Source organism: Gobius niger, assembly GCF_951799975.1.
Source record: "Gobius niger genome assembly, chromosome: 12".
NCBI lineage: Eukaryota > Metazoa > Chordata > Actinopteri > Gobiiformes > Gobiidae > Gobius > Gobius niger.
In genome coordinates this window covers 21,452,144-21,471,916 of record NC_136863.1, presented here as the reverse complement: position 1 = coordinate 21,471,916, position 19,773 = coordinate 21,452,144, and the positions used below count along the sequence as shown (strand labels likewise).

Sequence of the window (19,773 nt, the reverse complement as noted above, 5' to 3'; positions counted from 1 at the left end):
CATGACCAGTGGAAGATGATGTGGCAAACTGATTCTTGGCACTGGTAATATAATATGTATATGCAAGCTTGTCGAGAGCCTTATGTACGCTGACAACAGTGTCTGCTCTTGATCTGCGGTGAACCGTGTTTATCAAAATGGTCCAAAGTACAAATATTTCATTCATTATCCTCTTTTGGAGACCTCTGTAGAGCTGCACGAGGGTTCAGTTTGTGCAGAAGATGTGTCAACAAACTACTAGCCTCTGGAGGAGTCACTCAAGCCACTCACATGAGGCTGTGATGTTGTGAACGGATCTGGAGGGGGTGTAACATGTGGAGAGGGGAGGAGACTTACTGTATATATAGGCCGTCATCCCCATGGCAACTGAGAAACTTGAGATTCACTAAGACCACCTGTGAATGATACAATTATGACCTTCTCTGATGCTGACATTTCATTAGGTTTGCTCTGGGCCCTTTGGTAACTGTGCATATGCATAATAGCATCATAGCGCCTGACTCTGTCCCCCCTTTTCCACAACCAAACTAAACCAAAACCAGAAAGTGTGTAAACTTCAGACTTTAAAAAGTAACTTACAACCACAACATGACAACAATGGATCTAAAATTCGGAAAATCATGACTCAAAGACCATTTTTTTGTTGCCATGCCAACACTATTATTGCAATAATGATAAGAGGGAGACTTGCACCCCCATAACAATAAAGACATTTTAACTTTACCAGGGAGTGCCTTAATTGTTTTTTCTATTTTTGAAATGACTTTCCCTGCCCCAAAGAGCACCTCTGCTTTTTAATCCTTGGACGTCCAGGAAGTGGGAGACTTGTCTGGCAGCAATAACTGAGAACACCCATCTCTGAATGTCAAATGATCCATTGTGTGAATCAATATGGCATACCCTCTCTTCTGACGGTGTTTTAATTCAGGAGGTGCGCTGCAGCGTGCGGAGCTTTAATTCTCATTTTGTGGTGTGGGGTCATAGCGCACTCACTGACTGGGCTTAGTTGTTCTCCTCATTGTAGTACACGCTGTTCCGGGACTTTGTGTCTAGCTTTTGCGTGTAATCAGATACATTGCCGCGCTCTCAACGCTGCACCCGTCGGTTTCCACGGTCGTCTTGTTTCCAATGCAAGAGAGCGCGTGGTCCGTCCTGCTGTGAGACAGGACCGCGTGGACAGGCGCCTCACGTCAGAGCAGAGCGCGCAGCTCCGGTACCCACCCAGCAGCACCACCCCTCCTCCTCCTCCTTCACCACCACCACCACCTCCTCCTCCTCCTCCTCAAACATCGGCGCTCACAAAGCCCCGCCAGTGGTGCGCAACTGAGGATGCAGCGAATGACCCAGAAGCAAGAGCAAGTCTTTTTGCTGCCTGGGAAAAAAGTTAAGAAAGGACACGCAGGGACCCGGACCGAACAGGACCCGGACACCGGACCAGGTGCAGTAAGTGCGGACACGTTCCTGACCTTTATATAACGACGCACAGCGCAGCTATAGCCGTGCGTGCTTGGAGATGTGAAAGGGGAACAGTGGAGTTTTGATGCAGACTTACGCGTTGATCAATAAACCGGAGCACGTGCTATGGAAAGTCGCAGAGCACGTTTTGCTCTTGAAGCTTGCGACAGATTCCGGTTTGTTTTGACTGGAGTCTCGTCGCTCCGTCAGCATTTCACCTCTACTCTGCTACAATACAAAATGCCCTGCTCGCCGAAATAAGGTGTAGGCTGCTCCACTGGGCTTATAATAAAAATAACTCGGGTCTTTCTTTTCTTTTTCTTTTTCTTTTCTTTTTTTTGACGTTGCAGTGCAGCAGTCAGCTTCAGGACAAAATGTTATTTTTTACTAAGCTACAGAATAGTACACTGCAAACCACAGTCAGCTCAGACAACCTGAGCAGGAAGGATGTCACAGAGTACTGGCAATATATAGATGTCCACCATGAGCAGATTTACATGTGTGTAAGCTCCTAGAGTTACTCACTGAGAGCAAACATACATACAACATACAGACATTAACAAGGCACTTATACTGTCATGCTTGTACACAGTATGCCTCACAGGTTACAGTATCTACCGCAGTAACTATGGGCTTTAAGTGGGGTATACCCTGGATTATGACAGTTCAGTCATGTGCATGTCAGTGGGAGGATTACGCTCTGTTGCCACAATGTGCCCACAATGTGCTGTAGTTTTACGCCTTTACCAGTACACTTGTGCTTCTTGAATTAAAATTGATTGTCAGTGTTGAGAAACCTGCCACCATACAGTGCGTTGTTTGGTGCATGTTACAGTTGGAAGCGTCTTTTGTTGTCAGCCTAAGCTACTTTTCCCTTTCTGTGGAGTTCAAAGCCGGTGGAGCGTCTGGGGGAGCTGTCTCGTCTCAGTCTGATTTTCTGGAGGCTCTGTCCTGATTTCAGCACTGCTCTGTCTATGTCACATAATGTACTAAAGACAGTAAGAAGACTACAGACAAGATGTGCGGCTTGGACTGGGAGTAATTAAAGCCCCAGTTTGAATTCGTAGACATTTATAGACATATGACTTGAATTAATATTTATAGACACATCAAAGGCTTCACACATCTCATAAGGATAGGCTAATGTTTTGTTTACGCTACAGTGTGAAAGGAGTGTTTCAGGGTAAGAAATTGTATAACTGTGTCTTTAATTTGCACAAATCAAAGGATAACCATGGATTTTTTAACTGTCCATATGTCATTGTCACTATCATCCTCCTTGTGTTGACTGTGTTCCCTCTGGCCATCACTTCTGTGCACTATTGTCCTGACTTAGATTCAGTGCTTTCATTTGTTTGCTGTTCATGAGACCAAGGTGTTGTTAAAGCTTCCTATCACTCACGAGTATTTCCTATAAGCATTAGAGTTGGCAATAAACAAACATACTAAAAGATATGCAGAGACTAAATCGAACCTGGTAGTAATTTGAGCAAATACTGATACTTTGCATACTCATGCTTGATATAGCTCCAAGAAATTGAGTCCAAAATGACACTGAACTCATTTCAATGTTTTGAAGCACTCTTATTGATTGTAATTAAAAGGTAATAGAGAACCCAAGGTAAAATGAAAGACGCTTTTATAATTTTTAAAATAGTATTTTTCATAATACAGGAGTATAACTATGATTAAATGATTTTGTTTTCATTGTGGTGTCGAAAGTTTTTAGTGTCAAGTTGTTGTTTTTTTCTTAAGTAAAATCGGATTTGAGATTTTAGTCCCATGACAACAGTGACAACACTAAGCTTTTAGCTGATCCTTAAATGTGCCAAATGCACATCTTATGCAAATACTTGGAATTCACTCGGAATTCCCAGAATAATACCTCACTTAACCCACATTATTTTACAGCTTGAGTAGGTTATTGCAGGATTTGATAGGAGGGGGGCATGGGTGCACAAAGGAGTGCCATCACCCAATCTTGCCTCGTGCACCAAATTGATAAGAGCTTCACCCTTTTTCTGGTTTTCTGACATCATTTGTCCCAGTTTGATCCATTTTAGTCCCGATTTGATCTTGGCTTGGTGTTACTTGGACGGGTATACTGTATGTCTAATGAAGTCATTGCTGTGAAAAGTTTCAGAACCACTGTACTATATCACATATTTCTGTTTTATGATTATTTACATCAACAGGTAAAAGGATCCAACATACTATTTAATCTGGAAAAAACAAACACAGAAACAACATGAAGTCAATGGAGAAACCAAACAACTGGATGCTGGACAACCCTCTTCACTCTTCAGCCGAGAAAAGCTCCTGCCATCCCAACCTCAAGGTACCACCCACCAGACAACCAACATTCACATGAGAGTATCAGTCTGTCTTACATATTTATTTTGCCCACATTGCCATTGCTATGCCTGATCAGATATTGGAAGCTAAACAGGGTAGGGCTTGGTTGCTACTTGGATGGGAGACCGCTGGGGAACACCAGGAGGCCCGGGTGAATGTAGTGAGTGAGTGAGTGAGTGGTTCGTAGTGGTCGGAGGGGCCGATGGCACAGATTGGCAGCCTCGCTTCTGTCAGGGCATCTGTGGCTGCAATAGTATCTTACCACCACCAAATATGGAGTGAATGAATAATGCAATGTAAAGCGTCTTTGAGTGTCCAGAAAAGTGCTATATGAAAGTAATGTGTTATTATTATTTATTGATTCTATATCATCATTATTATTTTCAAATTATTAGTAGGAAGACATTGAGTATTGTAGCACCTGTGTTGGCTGTAAAGCTTAAAGAGGGGGTATTATGCTTTTTTCAATCCCATAGCACCTGTCTATAGCACACTACAATGATGACGAAACCTTCTGTTGGTCTGTCAATGCAGTAAATTAGAATAACTGCCTTGTATAAAATTGCTCTTTCAAAATGGCCGTAGCGAATGTCTTGAAATAGGCCTCTGTCTCTTTAAGAACCTCTGACCCTTTCCGACACGCCCCCTCCACAAGCTGTTTATGGCATCAGTGGCATAATACCCCCCCCTTTAAAATATATATAAAAAAGGTACATTTTACTGTATCCATTTTTATCAACCACTTTTACTTCTGAACATGTACAGTAGAGGCAGAGAAAGCCACAGCATTCACACATCTCTCAGTTTAAAATCATCTGACTGGCAAACAGTCAAATCACATGAAGGCAAGCTCTGCGGCTGCACATGTGATAGTTTACTTTATGTGGCTCTCATGTGCAGACAGTGCTGTAGTAAACTGTTAACTGTTAACCAAAGCATTGCCACTGCTTCTAAGGTGAAGGGAAATAGCAACTGGTCTAGGAGCTCTAACGGTAACCAGTGTTGGGCAAGTTACTTCAAAATTGTGATATATTTTACATTAGTAGTTTGTATTACATGCTACTGTTAAAAAAAATGTAGTTGAGTTACACTACTTTACTTTTGGCAAAATATAAACTGTAAATAGTAATAATGTCACAGAGCAAAGACTCTATGGGGGTATTTAGATTCATCAGTCTCTGAACAAACGTCTCTTTGGATGAAGATGACGTCTAAGGGCTTGAGGTTTTCGTTCTATGTTTGTCTTGTTGTCATGTCCCAGCCTGACCAGCATGTTTTTAGAGGTGGAGAAACCGGAGTACCTGGAGGAAACCCGGCTCGCTGCCTTCAGTGCTCCTCTGAAACAGTGCACCGCCTCCTTGGTTTGCCCCTGTTTCAAAGCGTGGCGTCCTGCACTGGTCAGCTCCTCCACCTCCACCTTCCTCCTGCGCAGCTCCCTCCGCTCCCACCACGCCGCAAACTCTCTAAATACTAAATTATTTTACTGTTTTATTTGCATTACAAACAAACATATCAAATCAGCTGTCCTGTGAATGTACAGTAGACATATAAAATAGTCTTTAGCACATTCTGTTAAAGGTCAGAACATGCCACTTGTACTTCTTAGATTAACAACCATTGGACAATTATTCCAAAGCTGATTAGCTAAATGCTTGAGCAACTTTATAGGGAGTTCTGTGTGCTCCTGTTTTGGTGCTTGGTAATCCCACATCATGGGCTTACTGTCACACTTACAGTATTGACTTGTTTTTCTTACGAAATACCAGTTGTTTGGCATGAGCACATGCATTAGTCATATGTGTTCTAAGAGTGTTGGTTTAGCTGAGATGAACAATAGGTGGAAAAGTGCCATATAAACTGAGGCCCTTTTACTCTGTTACAATACAAAAGATAAAGTAGTTGGAGACTATACCAGCAACTATAGGCTATATGGCCTCTGTCTCCACCTTCTGTGGTCCACCCCCACATTGACAATGAAATGTTTTGATGTCTCATTTATGCACTTACAGTATCTTTATTCTAAACAGATCTCTCAATGTTTTGGACTTAGTGTCAAAACAAATAACTGCAGACTTGACACTCATTTGAGTTCTGTTGCCATCCGGCTTTTCCTTCTTAACAAATACACCCTATACATCTGAATTAAAAATGGACCACTTGACATTTTCCCAAAAAGTGAGCACTTGGCCTCTGCTCTCCAGCCCCTTTATAGTCTGGCACATTGTGTGCTCTGAATGAAACACTCTTGATTTTAATGCAGCTCAGGCTTACGCTAACACTGTATTAACTAATTTCAGACCACCCAGATGGTTGCCATAGCTCCGTTTATGGCCTGCACACATCTCACATTTATATGCCCGCACTGATACAGGTTTGAGACAAGTTAGTCTCCACAGGCTGTTTGCATTTTGATCCTATCAACCAGGAATGTGCATTAGTTAACGGATACATTATAAATACAGTAGGCTTCAAGGTCCGCACAAAGGCAGAGGCAGAAAGAGCAAGGCTATACTCACTCAGTCATACCAGCAGTGTCGGGCGAGTTACTTAAAAAAATTAATATATTCTATGTTAGTGATTACAGCATTAAAAATGTAAAATGTTTGTATTACATATTGCTGTTTCAAAATGTAGCTACTTTGAGTTACTTTTGGCAAAATATAAACTGAAAATAGTAATAACGTCATAGATCCTTTTCCTTCACCATCCCCATTCTCTCATGTTTTGTTTTGACAACATTAACTACAAGCAACTGCAAATCTTATTCACCAGTGTCCAACTTGGCATGCTACAATTTATTTGGGGGAGTTTGGCATTTTTTCGTTCATACATTAAAATGCTCTTTTAACTCAAGTTACTTCAAATGTAATGACTGATATGTTAATGTATTTTTACTTTTTGAAAAAAGTAATATATTTTTGTAACTTTTGTAATATGTTACCACCAACACTGCATACCAGTACTCATGTAGTTCATTAAAGTATCAATTTCAGCCAACACAGTATTTTATCTTACGTTTTCTGACAAATCATTAAACATTACACTAGTTTAATTGAGATATTTAATCCAAAGCTAACTTTTAAATGTGTCACAACATGGGCAGTTTCCCAGTAGTTATTTAGTATGTACATGTAGTACAACATGTAGTACATGTTGACATTGATGTCATTAGCTGTAGCTAGCATTACTGATGTGTTATTGGCATATATACATGAGTGTGAACTGTCCCTAACAATACGAACAGATCATAGATTGGTGGGTGGTGCAGGCAGTGTGGGTTCCTCCCAGCTTCCTCCATTTTCATCTGTGTATCCAATTACAGTGGCCGCGAGTGGCTCCGTCAGGTCTATAGTGAGGTATATGTGTAGCATGTGTCTGACGGAGAGGCTGCGCTAATCCTGCCTTTGTTAGCAGCCATCAGAGTCTATAGGTGACAGACTGAAGAAAGAAGGAGAGCACTCAGTAGCAGTCCACTGTAGTGCAGTATACCGCTCAGTACTCTAGTCCTCCTCACACACAGATTGGACACAGATTTCTTTTAAACCAATTTCTGATAAACAAAATAGAGTTTGTTTTCCATTTACATTTGTTTCACGTTGTTCCATTAACCAGCATAATCATTCATTTTTATTATGTCCCGCCTCTTTCTATGTGTTTGCAGATGTTTCTGGCTGCTCTATCCTTTGCTTACTTTGCCAAGGCCTTGTCTGGCAGCTACATGAAGAGCACCATCACGCAGTTGGAGCGGCGCTTTGACATTTCCAGCTATCTCATTGGTATCATTGATGGCAGCTTCGAAATAGGCAAGTTACGCCAAACCTTGAAAACTGATATCTCCAACTAATGAAATGCACTATGTATTAAGTTTCTTATTAAAATTCAAAGGCATTTCTTCTGTCTGTGTGCAAACCCCATAATGGGCCTTTGAAGCTGCAAAATAAACTACTACTGCTAAAGCTGTATCTTCATTATAAAGCATACTACAGAACTTTATGAGAATAGCTGCAGAAAAGCATTGCTGCTTTTACAACAATGGTAAAATCATATAAATCAGCCATGTAAAAGTACTATTAAGTAGGCGCAGAAACACAAGACGATATACTATATACGTAGGCCATCTGTCCTTGGTCTAAACAAGCTCTCTGATCTAAACAAGAAATCCCCAACTTGGCTTTCAAAGAGTTTGAGACTGAATGATTTAAAGGGGAAAAAGTACTGAAAACAACTCTGTTAGCTGTCAGGTCTTTGGTAAATACATCCCACACACTGCAGCATCTAGATGTTTTTATGTGAAGAAATGCTCCTGTATTTTACATTTTAAAATGCCAATTGATTAAATTGTTGTACTAGAATGTACCACTCTCCCAAAACACAAAGCAGTTTTGAAGACACCATCCTTATTCTATAGCTGTGCAGCAAGAGTCCGTATCGACAGTGGCGTTTCAAAATACTAGGCTAATTTATTGAGACAGGTGTGAAACAGCCAGTGCAAGCTGTTTGTGTGCGTGTTGCACATAGTCACTGATTTGAAATTGCGTGTGTTTCCGTATCAGGACCCCATTTCTTTTATGTAAATGAGAGAATGCTGGGTGAGTAAAAAATCGGACTCTGCGGCTGATCCACTTTTCCCACTCGTTTTGCATATGAGCAAATGCTTGGTAAATGACCCCTTAGGTTTGTGTGGGAAATTTGGAGTTGCGATTAAGAACATTTCAAATTAAATGTCTCCTATAATTATGTATAAATAATGTGTCCTTCATTCTCTGCCTGTAGGAAATCTCTTGGTGATCGCCTTTGTGAGCTATTTCGGGGCCAAACTGCATCGACCCAAGATTATTGCGTTTGGATGTGTTCTTATGTCATTTGGAACCTTCCTGATAGCCATGCCACACTTCCTGATTGGCAGGTAGGCACATAGAACGTGTATGTGTGCACATTTCAAAAACTAATGCACAACTTCTCCTGAAAACCTTGAGACCTGAGCGGCTCATAGTTTTAGGTATTTGATGCGCTCAGGTGTTCAGTGATATTTCTCTTGCCTTGTTGGTATGGTGTGCACAGCTACAAGATCCGCACAGCAGTCAGAGCTTCAGTGAATTCGTCCAACCTGCTCAGCCCATGTTTACCTGGGCCGCCTGACTCCACCATGACAGGGGGGCAGGCAACCGTGACCCCACCCATAGGTAAGCAGACAGGGGGGCACAACATTTAGTATCGGAGGTAGGCAAGTCCAAGAAAATTCAGTTTATCCCCCCAACATAAAAGCAGCCAAAACTACTGGCCAAAATAAAAAATACTTGTTGTTTCTGTGCTTTTCGTTTGTTGTAACATGTCAAAAATAGTACTATAACAATACTTTTCAGATTGTGACCGCGACTCCAGCGTCTCCATGTGGATCTATGTGTTTTTGGGAAATCTTCTTCGTGGCATCGGAGAGACACCGGTTCAGCCATTAGGAATTTCCTACATTGACGACTTCGCTCGGCCAGAGAATGCGGCTTTCTATATTGGTACCTACACCACTCTGCTTCTTGTTTTCTAAAGTACAGTCACTTACTATAAACAAATACTTAGCCCTAACACAACGTCTGTACTGTACGACAAATCCGGATGTTAGAAATGCAACGAAAGCATCTTTACAAGGCTATTATGATTAAAAGTGATTTTGAAAAAATAATACTTGTTTGATAGCAAGATGTTTTCGTTGTTTGTTGCACAGGCTGCGTCCAAACCATATCGGTGATTGGTCCCGTCTTTGGTTACCTCCTGGGCTCCTTATGTGCCAAAATCTACGTGGATGTTGGCAATGTGGACATGGGTAAGGAAGAACAATAGATTTGTATCCTATGAATAAAATATTTAAGCAATCTTCTCCTCCTCCTCCTCTCAGAAACAGTGACCATAACCCCCGGTGATGCTCGCTGGGTCGGGGCGTGGTGGCTCGGGTACATCATCTCCGGTGTGGTCACCCTCATGTCGGCTGTACCTTTCTGGTTTCTGCCCAAATCTCTGCCCGTCCCGGTGGAGAAACACGACTCGAGCTGCAGCCCAGAGCAGACGCGCTTCATCAAGGACTCTCCATTGTTGCTGCACAAGTTCAAACAGGAGGAGCCCGCCGACCTGCAGCAGATGGCCCGAGGTTCGATAGCATTTAGCGTAGCATGTCTTAATAACTGCACATTACTTATCTTGGAAAAGCAAATTTATTGAAAGCAAAATGTACCTTTTCTACTATTCAATGCCATGCTCTTCTCCACAGACTTCGTCCCCACCCTCAAAAGTCTCCTTGGAAACCCTGTGTACATCCTTTACTTATGCGTAACCATCATTCAGTTCAACTCTCTCATCGGCATGGTCACGTACAAGCCCAAATACATCGAGCAACACTACGGCCTGTCGGCATCCAAGGCCAATTTCCTCATGGGTAAGTAACCTTCCTGACACATTCTGCCGTTTTCCTGCATGAGTTAGCAGCCTCCCTGTTTAAAGATGCAGACAGAGGTGCGGTGTTTGATGAATGTTTTCTGCTCCGGCTCACACATTTTAAATAGATGCCATAAGATTGGGTTGACAAATGTGATTTCCTTTTTTTACTTTTACAGAATACATGCAGTCCCAACTCTTTTTTCAAAGGTTTCAGCAAAGGTCATGTCTTTTAGGCTTGCTTTGTTGTGTTTAGCTTAGCGCCAAATATTACAGCAAAACACAATAGGTCCAACCCTTCTCCACACACTGCTAAAACTCAGAGGCAGAACATATGGATGTGAGACCAAGCAGAGGAGCTAATATTTTCCACCATCCCCTTTCCCTTACAAAATGTGTTGTTCATCTTTGTCCTAAAAGTGGTTTTGTATTGTGTTACACAGTGACAGTACAAATAATGTATGAGATCAATTAGTTTAACGCTTACACTGTAATACTCCTGTGCCCGTTTGCGTAGGCAGCATCAACATCCCAGCTGTGGCCCTTGGGATGTTCTCTGGAGGCATCATCATGAAGAAGTGTAAGCTGGACATTATGGGGGCCGCCAAGTTTGCCTTTGGGACCTCCCTGCTGGGCTACTTCCTGTCTCTGTTTTTCTTTGCCATGGGCTGTGAGAACGCCAAGGTGGCGGGCATCACCGTTTCATACACCGGGTAAGTCTACACTACAGGTTACTAGATGATTTATTTAAGGAAATATATTACATCTTGAGAAGGCGTCTGTCATTTTAACTTGGTGTGTCAGCAGCAGATGTGTAGGATTTGAGTGAATAATTCCAATACTGCAGCTTGTATGAGGTGTTACCGATATCTATCATAAATGGTGGCACATTCAGCGTGTGGGTATTGACGGTTGGGCCATGCATTGGCAATAAACAGTAGTTGCACTTTTACCTGGTTTTGCCTTTTTTTGTTTAAAGGGACTAGATTTTTATACTCACTACTGCCACCTCAGGTCTTACGCATAACAGCAGTATCTATATTAAGCTTGTGCATGACTGCAATTCGAACCTGAATTAACAACTTTTTGAGTGACAGTGCAGGGTGGGCTCATTCATTCATTGCTGGAACTACATGTTCCATTCATTCATTGCTGGAACTACATGTTCCAGCAATAAATCAATGAGCTCATCCTGCACTGGGGGAGGAAAAAACATAATTGTAACATTTTTAAATGCCGTTTATAGTCCCTTTAAACTAACATGAGTTTTCTACAACAGTTAACACTCTTTGAAAGTTTATTTCTTTTGTAATGTGTGAATGATCACACCTGTCATAGGCAAGAGTTTTTGTAATTATGCTTTACGTGTAACATAAAAACATAGTTCTTTTGTCAAGAAAATACTGTAAGTATTAATAATAGGTGCAGCGGGCATGTCCAAATATGAACAAAACAAATCAACTTAAGTGAACAGGACATATGATCAAATATGGTGCTTGCCTTTTTCTTGCTGTAATTTCACTTATTTCACTACGTCCTCCAAAACCAACACATATATTATCTCTTATCACAATATCACAGTTTTTAAGATATGTAAAGAAATGTACCATGAATTTAGCCAGACTTGAATCTTTTCAGACTTCAGAGTAAACAGGAAGGTGAGAGAGCAACCGGTCTCCGCCGATTGGTCAAATGCCACAGTATTGTGATGTAGGCTGATCTCTTCTGATTGATTGGCTGAGTGAAGACTACATGTTTCTTTACCTAACTGATGTGCAGCAGGGAGGCCACATGCAAAGAGTGCGCAACTTACCAAAAATAATAATAATAGGGTTAATAAGTTATCTCTCTCTCTCATAATTGTATTTGTATTGTTAGCTGAAACTAATTCATCATGCACAGTACTGGATTGTGGATAGAGCTTCTGTGATGTATTTTTCAGCTCGGCAGTCAATAATAAATGCATTTTTATGTTGCTACGTACAGCACAGAAAGCTTGTTCTACCAGGAACGCTCGCTCTTTGCTGACTGTAACTCGGGCTGCTCATGCTCGAGACGAGAGTGGGACCCAGTTTGTGGAAGAAACGGCATCACTTATGTTTCTCCATGTTTGGCTGGATGCACCGCTACCTCAGGCGCTGGCAAAAATACAGTAAGTTTTTTTAAGCCGAGACCTACTTTTGCATGTGTTAATTTATAGTATTGCATTCCTTTTATGTAGCCCCTTTTTTGTCATAAAGTGCTTTACATTGCATTAATCAAACTAATACAGCTGTTCTGGGGTTGTCCACTCCACCACCTGAGCCACACTTACCCCCTTTCAGTATTGTAGAGGTCCGTTCGATATAGGAGATTGATTTTTATCATGTCATTTCATTTGCCATCCAAGCAGATTACAACAACAACATGAGATGCTGAGATCCCCCACTATATACTGGTGGCATTTACAGATAAACCATTGTCTCGACAGGTGTTTGAGAGGTGCAGGTGTGTTGCTCTACCAGATGCCCTCCCTCTAAACCTGACAGCCGCTCTGGGCCAGTGTCCGCGGGGAGACAGCTGTGAGCAGGTCTTTCCGTACTTCCTGGCTCTGTCTGTGCTCAGCTCTTTCATCATTTCTCTGGGAGGAACACCGGGCTTCATGCTACTTGTCAGGTTAGTCAGCAGCAAGAATGCCAAAAAAATTCTGTAGAAACAACTGTATGTCTAGATTTATGATATTCCTATTATTTTTTCTTTCAGGTGCATCAAACCCGAGTTGAAATCCCTCGCACTTGGAATCCACACACTGGCCACTCGAACTCTTGGTAACTCTTGTTTTTTTTTTCACATAGAATTTACAATATCTCAACAAACATCTGCCTCATCAATTGTTTTTGTTATTATTTTCTATCTCAACCAGCTGGAATACCTGCCCCTATATATTTTGGAGCCATTATTGACTCAACGTGTCTCAAATGGGGATATAAGACCTGCGGAGGAAGAGGAGCGTGTCGACTGTACAACACCTCAGCTTACAGGTAAAAGACATTTCCAGTAAATTGTAATAGTTAACTGTTTATTAACACTTTTTTTTCATTGTAGAATTGTGTACTTAGGTCTGACACTGGGTTTACGGACTATGTCTTTCTTCTTGTGCATTTTGGGATTTGCCATTCTCAAAAGACACATCCGAATGGAAAAGAAGAGCGCGCTGGCCGAGGGTAACGCGGAGCTGGAATCTCTGAAGAAAGACGAGAGCAGTGAGCAGTTTATTTTGGCCTTGAAGCGCAATGCGGACAGAGAAACACGATTGTGACCTGAGAATTGCACTTAAAACCTCCTCTCAGCGTGTGCGGCTGATAATCGAGAGGTGAAGGCTGCTGCACATATGGCTGCGCACTGTTCTGTCCCCGAGCCGTGGGTTCGGGTTCAGGTTCTGGCGTTTTGCTGGGTTGTTTCTCCCCCGCACTTCACCCCCTTTTTTCCCTGGGCTGTCCTGTACAGTGAAGCCTAAGGGATAAAAATGTAATAATAATAATAAACTCCCCTCAGCAAAAAAATCTGATATTTTTGCAAAAAAATGCACTACGTGAATACTTGTTCTCGAGCACAGGCAATGTACAGAATTTGTTTAGCTGACAAAATTTCTACAGGCTTCACTTTAAACTTTAAAATGTGCTATTGAATGTCATGTGTTTGTGCTTTTCATTAGGGAAGCCTTTGTAGAAAAATGGTGTAAAAATACTGTGTTTTGTATATTGGTATCTGTTTTTACAATTAAATTCATTAAATTCAAACCTGCTGTTTGACCGTCTTTAATTGCTGTGTTTAAACAGTTAAAACAGTTAAAGTGAAAGGAAAAAAGTAATATTCAGTTCATGGATGGGAGGCAGAACTGAAGATGTTGAAGTTTTATTTGGGATTGATGAGAGGAAACAGTATGCTACATCACAAATCATGATCCATGTTTTAGAAATAAAAACAAAGCTTTCAGCTTTAAACCAAGAAAACTCTTTAATTGTGTTGGCATATAAACCTAAGTCACAGTTACACAGGAATTATTGAAGCATAAGTGGCTCTGCCATTTCTGTTCAAAGTAGTTCACATAGTTTCTGTTTCTTATTGCTAGCTTCTATAGCTGAATAGTGTGTTAACATTTCGAAGTTTGTTGTCCACTAAGGAGTTTAGCACACCTGAAAGGACATGACAGATTAGACTTCCTGAACCTAGAAGTGGGTGTGGGTGGGACTACTGAGCTGAAATGACCTGTGTGAAGTTAGCCCCCCATAGTGTTGGCTTACTCCTTGTACTGTATATTATGTCTGAGTTCAATTCAAAGTGCTGTAATCTTACAGAGCTTTGTTCGTACACACAAAAAGGGAGTTTGTGAGCACTCTGTTCTGGTTTGTTAACAGGACAACACAGTTTGTAGTGGTTAGCACTCTCACAGCAAGTCCATGGTCAAAAACCAAGCCAGGAGAGGCTTTTCTGTGTGAAGTTTATTTTCTCCATGTTTCTGCATAGGTTTCCTCCGGGAACTCTGGTTTCTCCTACCCTTAATAAAATGTACAATAGATTCTGACCATTAGCCCGGCTTCATTGCCGGGCTAATGGTCAGTATATATATGCCATTTTGGCATATATATACTGTATATATAAATCATAAATGCAAATGCATTGAAGAGCATAAAAACACTTAACTATAATAACATAATACAAAAAATAGAAATAAATTACTGGTCCTTTTTATCTGAAGCACAAGGTTGATTCTGTGGAGGGAAAGAAAAAATGAAACATTGATACTTCCTCTCAGGCTGCATGAAGCATAATGTTCTTTTCACCTGGAGCTGATGATGTTCACTGAGGAGTCTATCGTACTCCTGTGCCAGACCTTTGGCCTGCCTTTTCATGGCCTCCACTTCCGCCTGGGACCTGTGCACAGCTGCATGAAACAAAAGAGGAAAATATATTTTATAAACAGTAATAATAATAATGCATTGGTTTTATATAGCGCTGGATACTCAAAGACGCTTTACATTGCATTATTCATTCACTCCATACTTGGTTGTGTTTAGTTACTATTGTAGCCACAGCTGCCGGGGGTAGACAGACTTCCGCGAGGCTACTAATCTTTATAATCCATCAGCCGCTCCGACCACCACCAACCACTCACTCACACACTACATTCACCCAGGCGTCCTGGTGTACCTCAACGGTCTCCGTGATCTGAGGGGATCGGACAGAGCAAAGGCCACATGCTTAAGACGGCAGAACACATATATGTAGGTTAAAAAAAAGGGGGGAAAAGTAGTCAACTTTACAACAGCTAATGGGGATCTATCCAAATAATAAACAATAAATAAAATATTTTTACTATTATTAGAATAGTTTATTAAACTATGTATACACAGTACATTCAAGTACATTTGGAGTTTTTAAATTGTGTCAAATTAAGATTAAAAGACATATGCAGTATGTTGGAATCTAAATTGTCAGGTATCCCATTGCATTCCTAAAGTAGATAGGATCCACTCCATGCACAATACAATATTAAAAAGTTGTAAATGTTCACCTGAGTCAGCAGTCTTTAGCTGACATTCAAGCTTCTGAATCTCTAACTTTAGCTGCTGATTTTTTGTTGCCACATTTGTTTCCTCATTGAACAGGGTCTAGGAATAAAAAAAATAACTCTTTGATTGTGTATTCTTCATTTGTTTCTGTCAATCAGACATGTATTTGTAATATTAAAGGTATGTCTGACTTGTCTAAGCAGCTTGTGCTCCTCCTCATGCTGTCTCGCTTCATTTGCCATGTTGTCCACTGTAGCTTGAAGGGCAGCATTCTTCTCTTCACTCACTGCTGCTTGGTTCAACAGGGTCACCAATCTCCGCATTATACTGAGATAGGTTTTATAGAAAATAATATAACAATAAGAAAAGGATTTGACTTATTAATAATTATAAGAAAATGAACACAAACAGCCACAGGAAGAGTGAGAAGCCGGAGATGTAGAGGTTTCTTTGGGCTCTGAACAGCTTCATATGAACATGGTCGAACACATTGGGGTTGACGATGGCGTCATGCAGGGGCTCAGGCCCGGAGTATTTCTGCACCTCACGCAAAGCATCTGAAAAGAGTTGAGAGAACGTTATACCAGCGCATTGATGGGAACAAACTGTGAGTTCCAACCAGTGCTGAGTGCTTTACCCAAAAACAGAACCATGAGGACCATGATCATAGTCCAGAAGCATTTGTTCCAGTAAGGACTGAGACAGCTCCAGATGCCCCAGCTGAAAACCTGGTGCCATCTGAAAATACATTCCAAAGTCAGTCACAGGGCAGGGTAGTCACAGTACACTGTACATGCCGTGTGCATGTACAGTAAACAGCAGCACGTATGTAGTGTACGGGAAGAGATGAGCGCCATCAGCTGGACATGCATATGAAGTGCCAGAAACTTCCTGTTGCTTGGTATTTGGCAGCAGGATCATTTTTAATGATGACTACATGGCAGATGAGATGATGGCACATTTACATGCTGGGTCAAGACAAGGTAAGATGGGAAGATAATTAGCTATAATTGAATTGCATTTGCATTGGCCCCGACAGATTTACAATTTAAAAAAAGGCATGTTTAATTTTTTTTTATTTTTTTTTATATTATATTTATTTACTTCTATTGCAGGGCAGCAATTTTAACATACAATGATACTAGTCGTCATCATCATCATCATCATCATCATCATCATCATCCGCAGCATCATCATCATCAGACAACAAGCAAACATCTGAACCACAAACTGAGGCTGCTCGAGGTTGCAACTGTGATTGGTGTCACGGCGAGCAGTACCACGGCGATGTTACAATTACAATATTTTGCAATGCATACATTTTACATTCTGTTTAAACAAAAACTGCAAGTTTTTCAGCGGGCAGAAGTGAGAAGAGAAGAGAAGAGAAGAGAAGATAACCACAACAACAAAAATACAATAAGAGTCAAAGCAAAGATCGAATCCGAAAAAATGTTTAAATTTTAACTGCACTTTGGTGAGTTTAGCTTTACCTTTTTGCTGCTAAGAAAGGTATACATAATATGATGCTTGCCACCACTTCTGAATATAGAAACAATGCCACTGCCGTCCATTGGAGAGTCATGGTATAGAAACCTGTGAAACCTGTAAAAGAGAAAATCATGTCATGCATTTTTGATGTGTCTGGTTTACACGGTGGGTATTTATTAGTGGGATCTGTACCATTTGTTAGCCATTTTTAACAACATACTATGTAAGGGACAAAGGATATAGCGTTGATTGATTGATTGATTGATTGATTGATTGATTGATTGATTGATTGATTGAGTCTACAAAACAGATATAGCCAACTTCTCAACTCAGTTAGTTTACTATATACTGCAGTGGCCTTCACATCCATGCCAAGCGACCCTGCTTTCCAAGTAACATAGGCTACACTATAACTGCGTTGCAGAATAAGTTCAATAAACATGCAGGATAAGTAGGAATAAGTACAAAAGAGTACAAAACAGCAACTGTTGACACATAGTAGTAAAATAAATTAATAATTACTTTAACCTACAAGGCCTAGGCTACAAGAGCAAGGTAAATAAAACAAAAACATCTAGGCTCCTTGAGCATGAAGCGCATTATTAGACACCAGCGACGACTGTGAGTTTTCTAGTCACGTGCTCTTATTAAGTTAACCTGTCATATGCGCCATTTTAACATTTCAATTGGTTGTGAACATCGAAGTACTGTAAATATAAGTTGCGAAGCTTACCTGCTACTATAGTTGTAGCGGTTTTATATCTATGGTTCTTGCTAGTGTTGGAAAGTCCAAACAAGTGCACGCGGAACAGCTGCGGTGGGCGCGCACACAGCCAGAAATAACACGACATTTGACTCCACTGGTAAGTCCTGTGATCATGAATGAACCATTTCAGTCTAATAAGAACTCAAACACATTTATAAACTTACTATTATCACGTGCTTTTTTTTTTTTAAGAGTTATTTATCTTCTTGTCCCAAGCATTTGCATGTAAGTTAAAATATTCGATTAAATTCGACTAGTGTCAGTTTCTCATCGTGTTTGGCCGACTGGGCGACGCCATTCTGGTGCTGCCGCGTTAATCATAGCGATCAATAATCAATCATCAATCACTGTAGGATAACCTGTGCTCGGCATCAGTATATCTGAAAAAGACCGATTAGAAAGAAATAGATTAAATAATTATAACAACAACACCAACAATAAAAGTAATAATAGTAAAAATAATAACGCTTTGTTTTAATAAAATAATAATTGATACCCGCATACATGATGTATGGATTATCCACTAGAGGGAGACATTACCTAATAATAGTCGACCTGAAAAGCAGCGCTGGAGAGAATACAGGTGAAACATTAGAATATCGTTAAAGTGCATTCATTTCTGTTATTCAACTTAAATTGTGAAACTCATATCTGATAGACTCAATACATGCAAAGAGAGACATGTAATTTGTAAAGCCTTTATTTGTTATAATTTTGATTACTATGGCTCAGCTTGTAAAAACCCCAAATTAAAAATCTCATAAAATTGAATAGAATATTTTGAAAATGGTCTGTAAACCATAATCATAAAAACATATATATATAATATTTATATAATATATATATATATATATATATATATATATATATATAGACAATATATTATATTGTCTATATCATATATTGCTTTCTCATTTTAAGTTGAAAAACTGACTTAAAATGTATTTTGTAACATATTCCGTTACTTTGTCTAATCAGAGTACTGTACTCTGAATATTTTTAAGCCTTTTGGAATACTACTTGTTATAAACTCACTTTCCATAAATTAGAAACTCAAAAACTCTGTTTACAAATGCACAGGAGCAGCAGATACAGCATCATTTGACGCATGTGCAGGGTTTGTATGAACTGTGGCATCTTTTTTTTTGTTTTAGGAGTAAAAACAGCTCATTAAAGTTCTTTCTTAATAATGTGCAATACTGTATTGAGCTAATATTTAATGATTGATTACTGGGATGTATATCCTTGATATTTGAAAAGTAACTGTATTCTAGTTACTCTCAAATTAAAGTGTAACTTTACCAGAATACAGTTACTCAAAATGAGTATTCTAAATACATGTATTTAGTTACTCCCCAACACTGCTGATAAGATCCTGATAGGCTTAAAGTCATTGCTCCGTAAATAAGAAGAACAAAGAGCAGGTTTTATTTTAAAACTGGCATGACGTGACTGCCAATCAGAAAATAGTAACCTTTAAGTGTAGCAGAAGTAACACCCTGGCCTATATCAATGTAACAAAATGTAGCCTTTATGTTTCTATAGGACCTCTGCAAATCATAGCCCAAGGCCAGGAACGGACCCCAGCCCAATTTTAATTGGCTGTCAGGACTCTGAATCGGCCCAATGCTCATTAGTAGAACCTTTTACTGAAAGACTTTTGAATCATGCAATGTATCACTAAAAGTGTGGTGGCTTAACAGTAGGCATACGTATTTCCCAAATATTCCT

At 40.2% G+C, this 19,773-nt stretch overlaps 2 protein-coding genes across 4 annotated transcripts; one reads left to right on the top strand and one right to left on the bottom strand.

Annotated features, from left to right (window-relative positions):
- Positions 1-774: 774 nt before the first annotated feature.
- Positions 775-13,927, top strand: LOC306971610 (solute carrier organic anion transporter family member 1C1-like). Of its 3 annotated transcripts, none has more exons than XM_079567944.1 (16): positions 775-1,438; positions 3,651-3,793; positions 7,472-7,613; positions 8,584-8,716; positions 8,872-8,993; positions 9,174-9,320; positions 9,530-9,628; positions 9,701-9,949; positions 10,070-10,234; positions 10,751-10,946; positions 12,220-12,385; positions 12,704-12,888; positions 12,976-13,040; positions 13,136-13,253; positions 13,399-13,616; positions 13,649-13,927. In XM_079567944.1, exons 2-15 carry the CDS (start codon positions 3,704-3,706, stop codon positions 13,529-13,531), a joined length of 2,010 nt encoding a protein of 669 aa, XP_079424070.1. In that variant the 5' UTR covers positions 775-1,438; positions 3,651-3,703; the 3' UTR covers positions 13,532-13,616; positions 13,649-13,927. The 3 variants fall into 3 exon arrangements, with proteins under 3 accessions (XP_079424070.1, XP_079424071.1, XP_079424069.1); XM_079567943.1 differs by having other exon boundaries at positions 777-1,438; positions 13,318-13,616; positions 13,649-13,925; XM_079567945.1 differs by lacking the exon at positions 13,649-13,927 and having other exon boundaries at positions 13,136-13,219; positions 13,318-13,472.
- A 939-nt stretch (positions 13,928-14,866) lies between these two features.
- Positions 14,867-17,370, bottom strand: bcap29 (B cell receptor associated protein 29; the record flags this gene model as incomplete). Its single annotated transcript, XM_079567758.1, has 7 exons — positions 14,867-14,984; positions 15,057-15,157; positions 15,788-15,884; positions 15,977-16,112; positions 16,195-16,342; positions 16,423-16,523; positions 17,279-17,370. The coding sequence occupies 7 exons, from the start codon at positions 17,368-17,370 to the stop codon at positions 14,949-14,951; spliced, it is 711 nt and encodes a 236-aa protein (XP_079423884.1). The 3' UTR covers positions 14,867-14,948.
- Between the last annotated feature and the right edge of the window lie 2,403 nt (positions 17,371-19,773).

Bases quoted from the DNA above. Each gene is read 5' to 3' on its own strand.
- LOC306971610 (XM_079567943.1), top strand. From the start codon at position 3,704: ATGAAGTCAATGGAGAAACCAAACAACTGGATGCTGGACAACCCTCTT. The intron at 8,717-8,871 runs GTAGGCACATAG...TGGTGTGCACAG, and splicing joins CCACACTTCCTGATTGGCAG to CTACAAGATCCGCACAGCAG. The intron at 9,629-9,700 runs GTAAGGAAGAAC...TCCTCCTCTCAG, and splicing joins TGTTGGCAATGTGGACATGG to AAACAGTGACCATAACCCCC.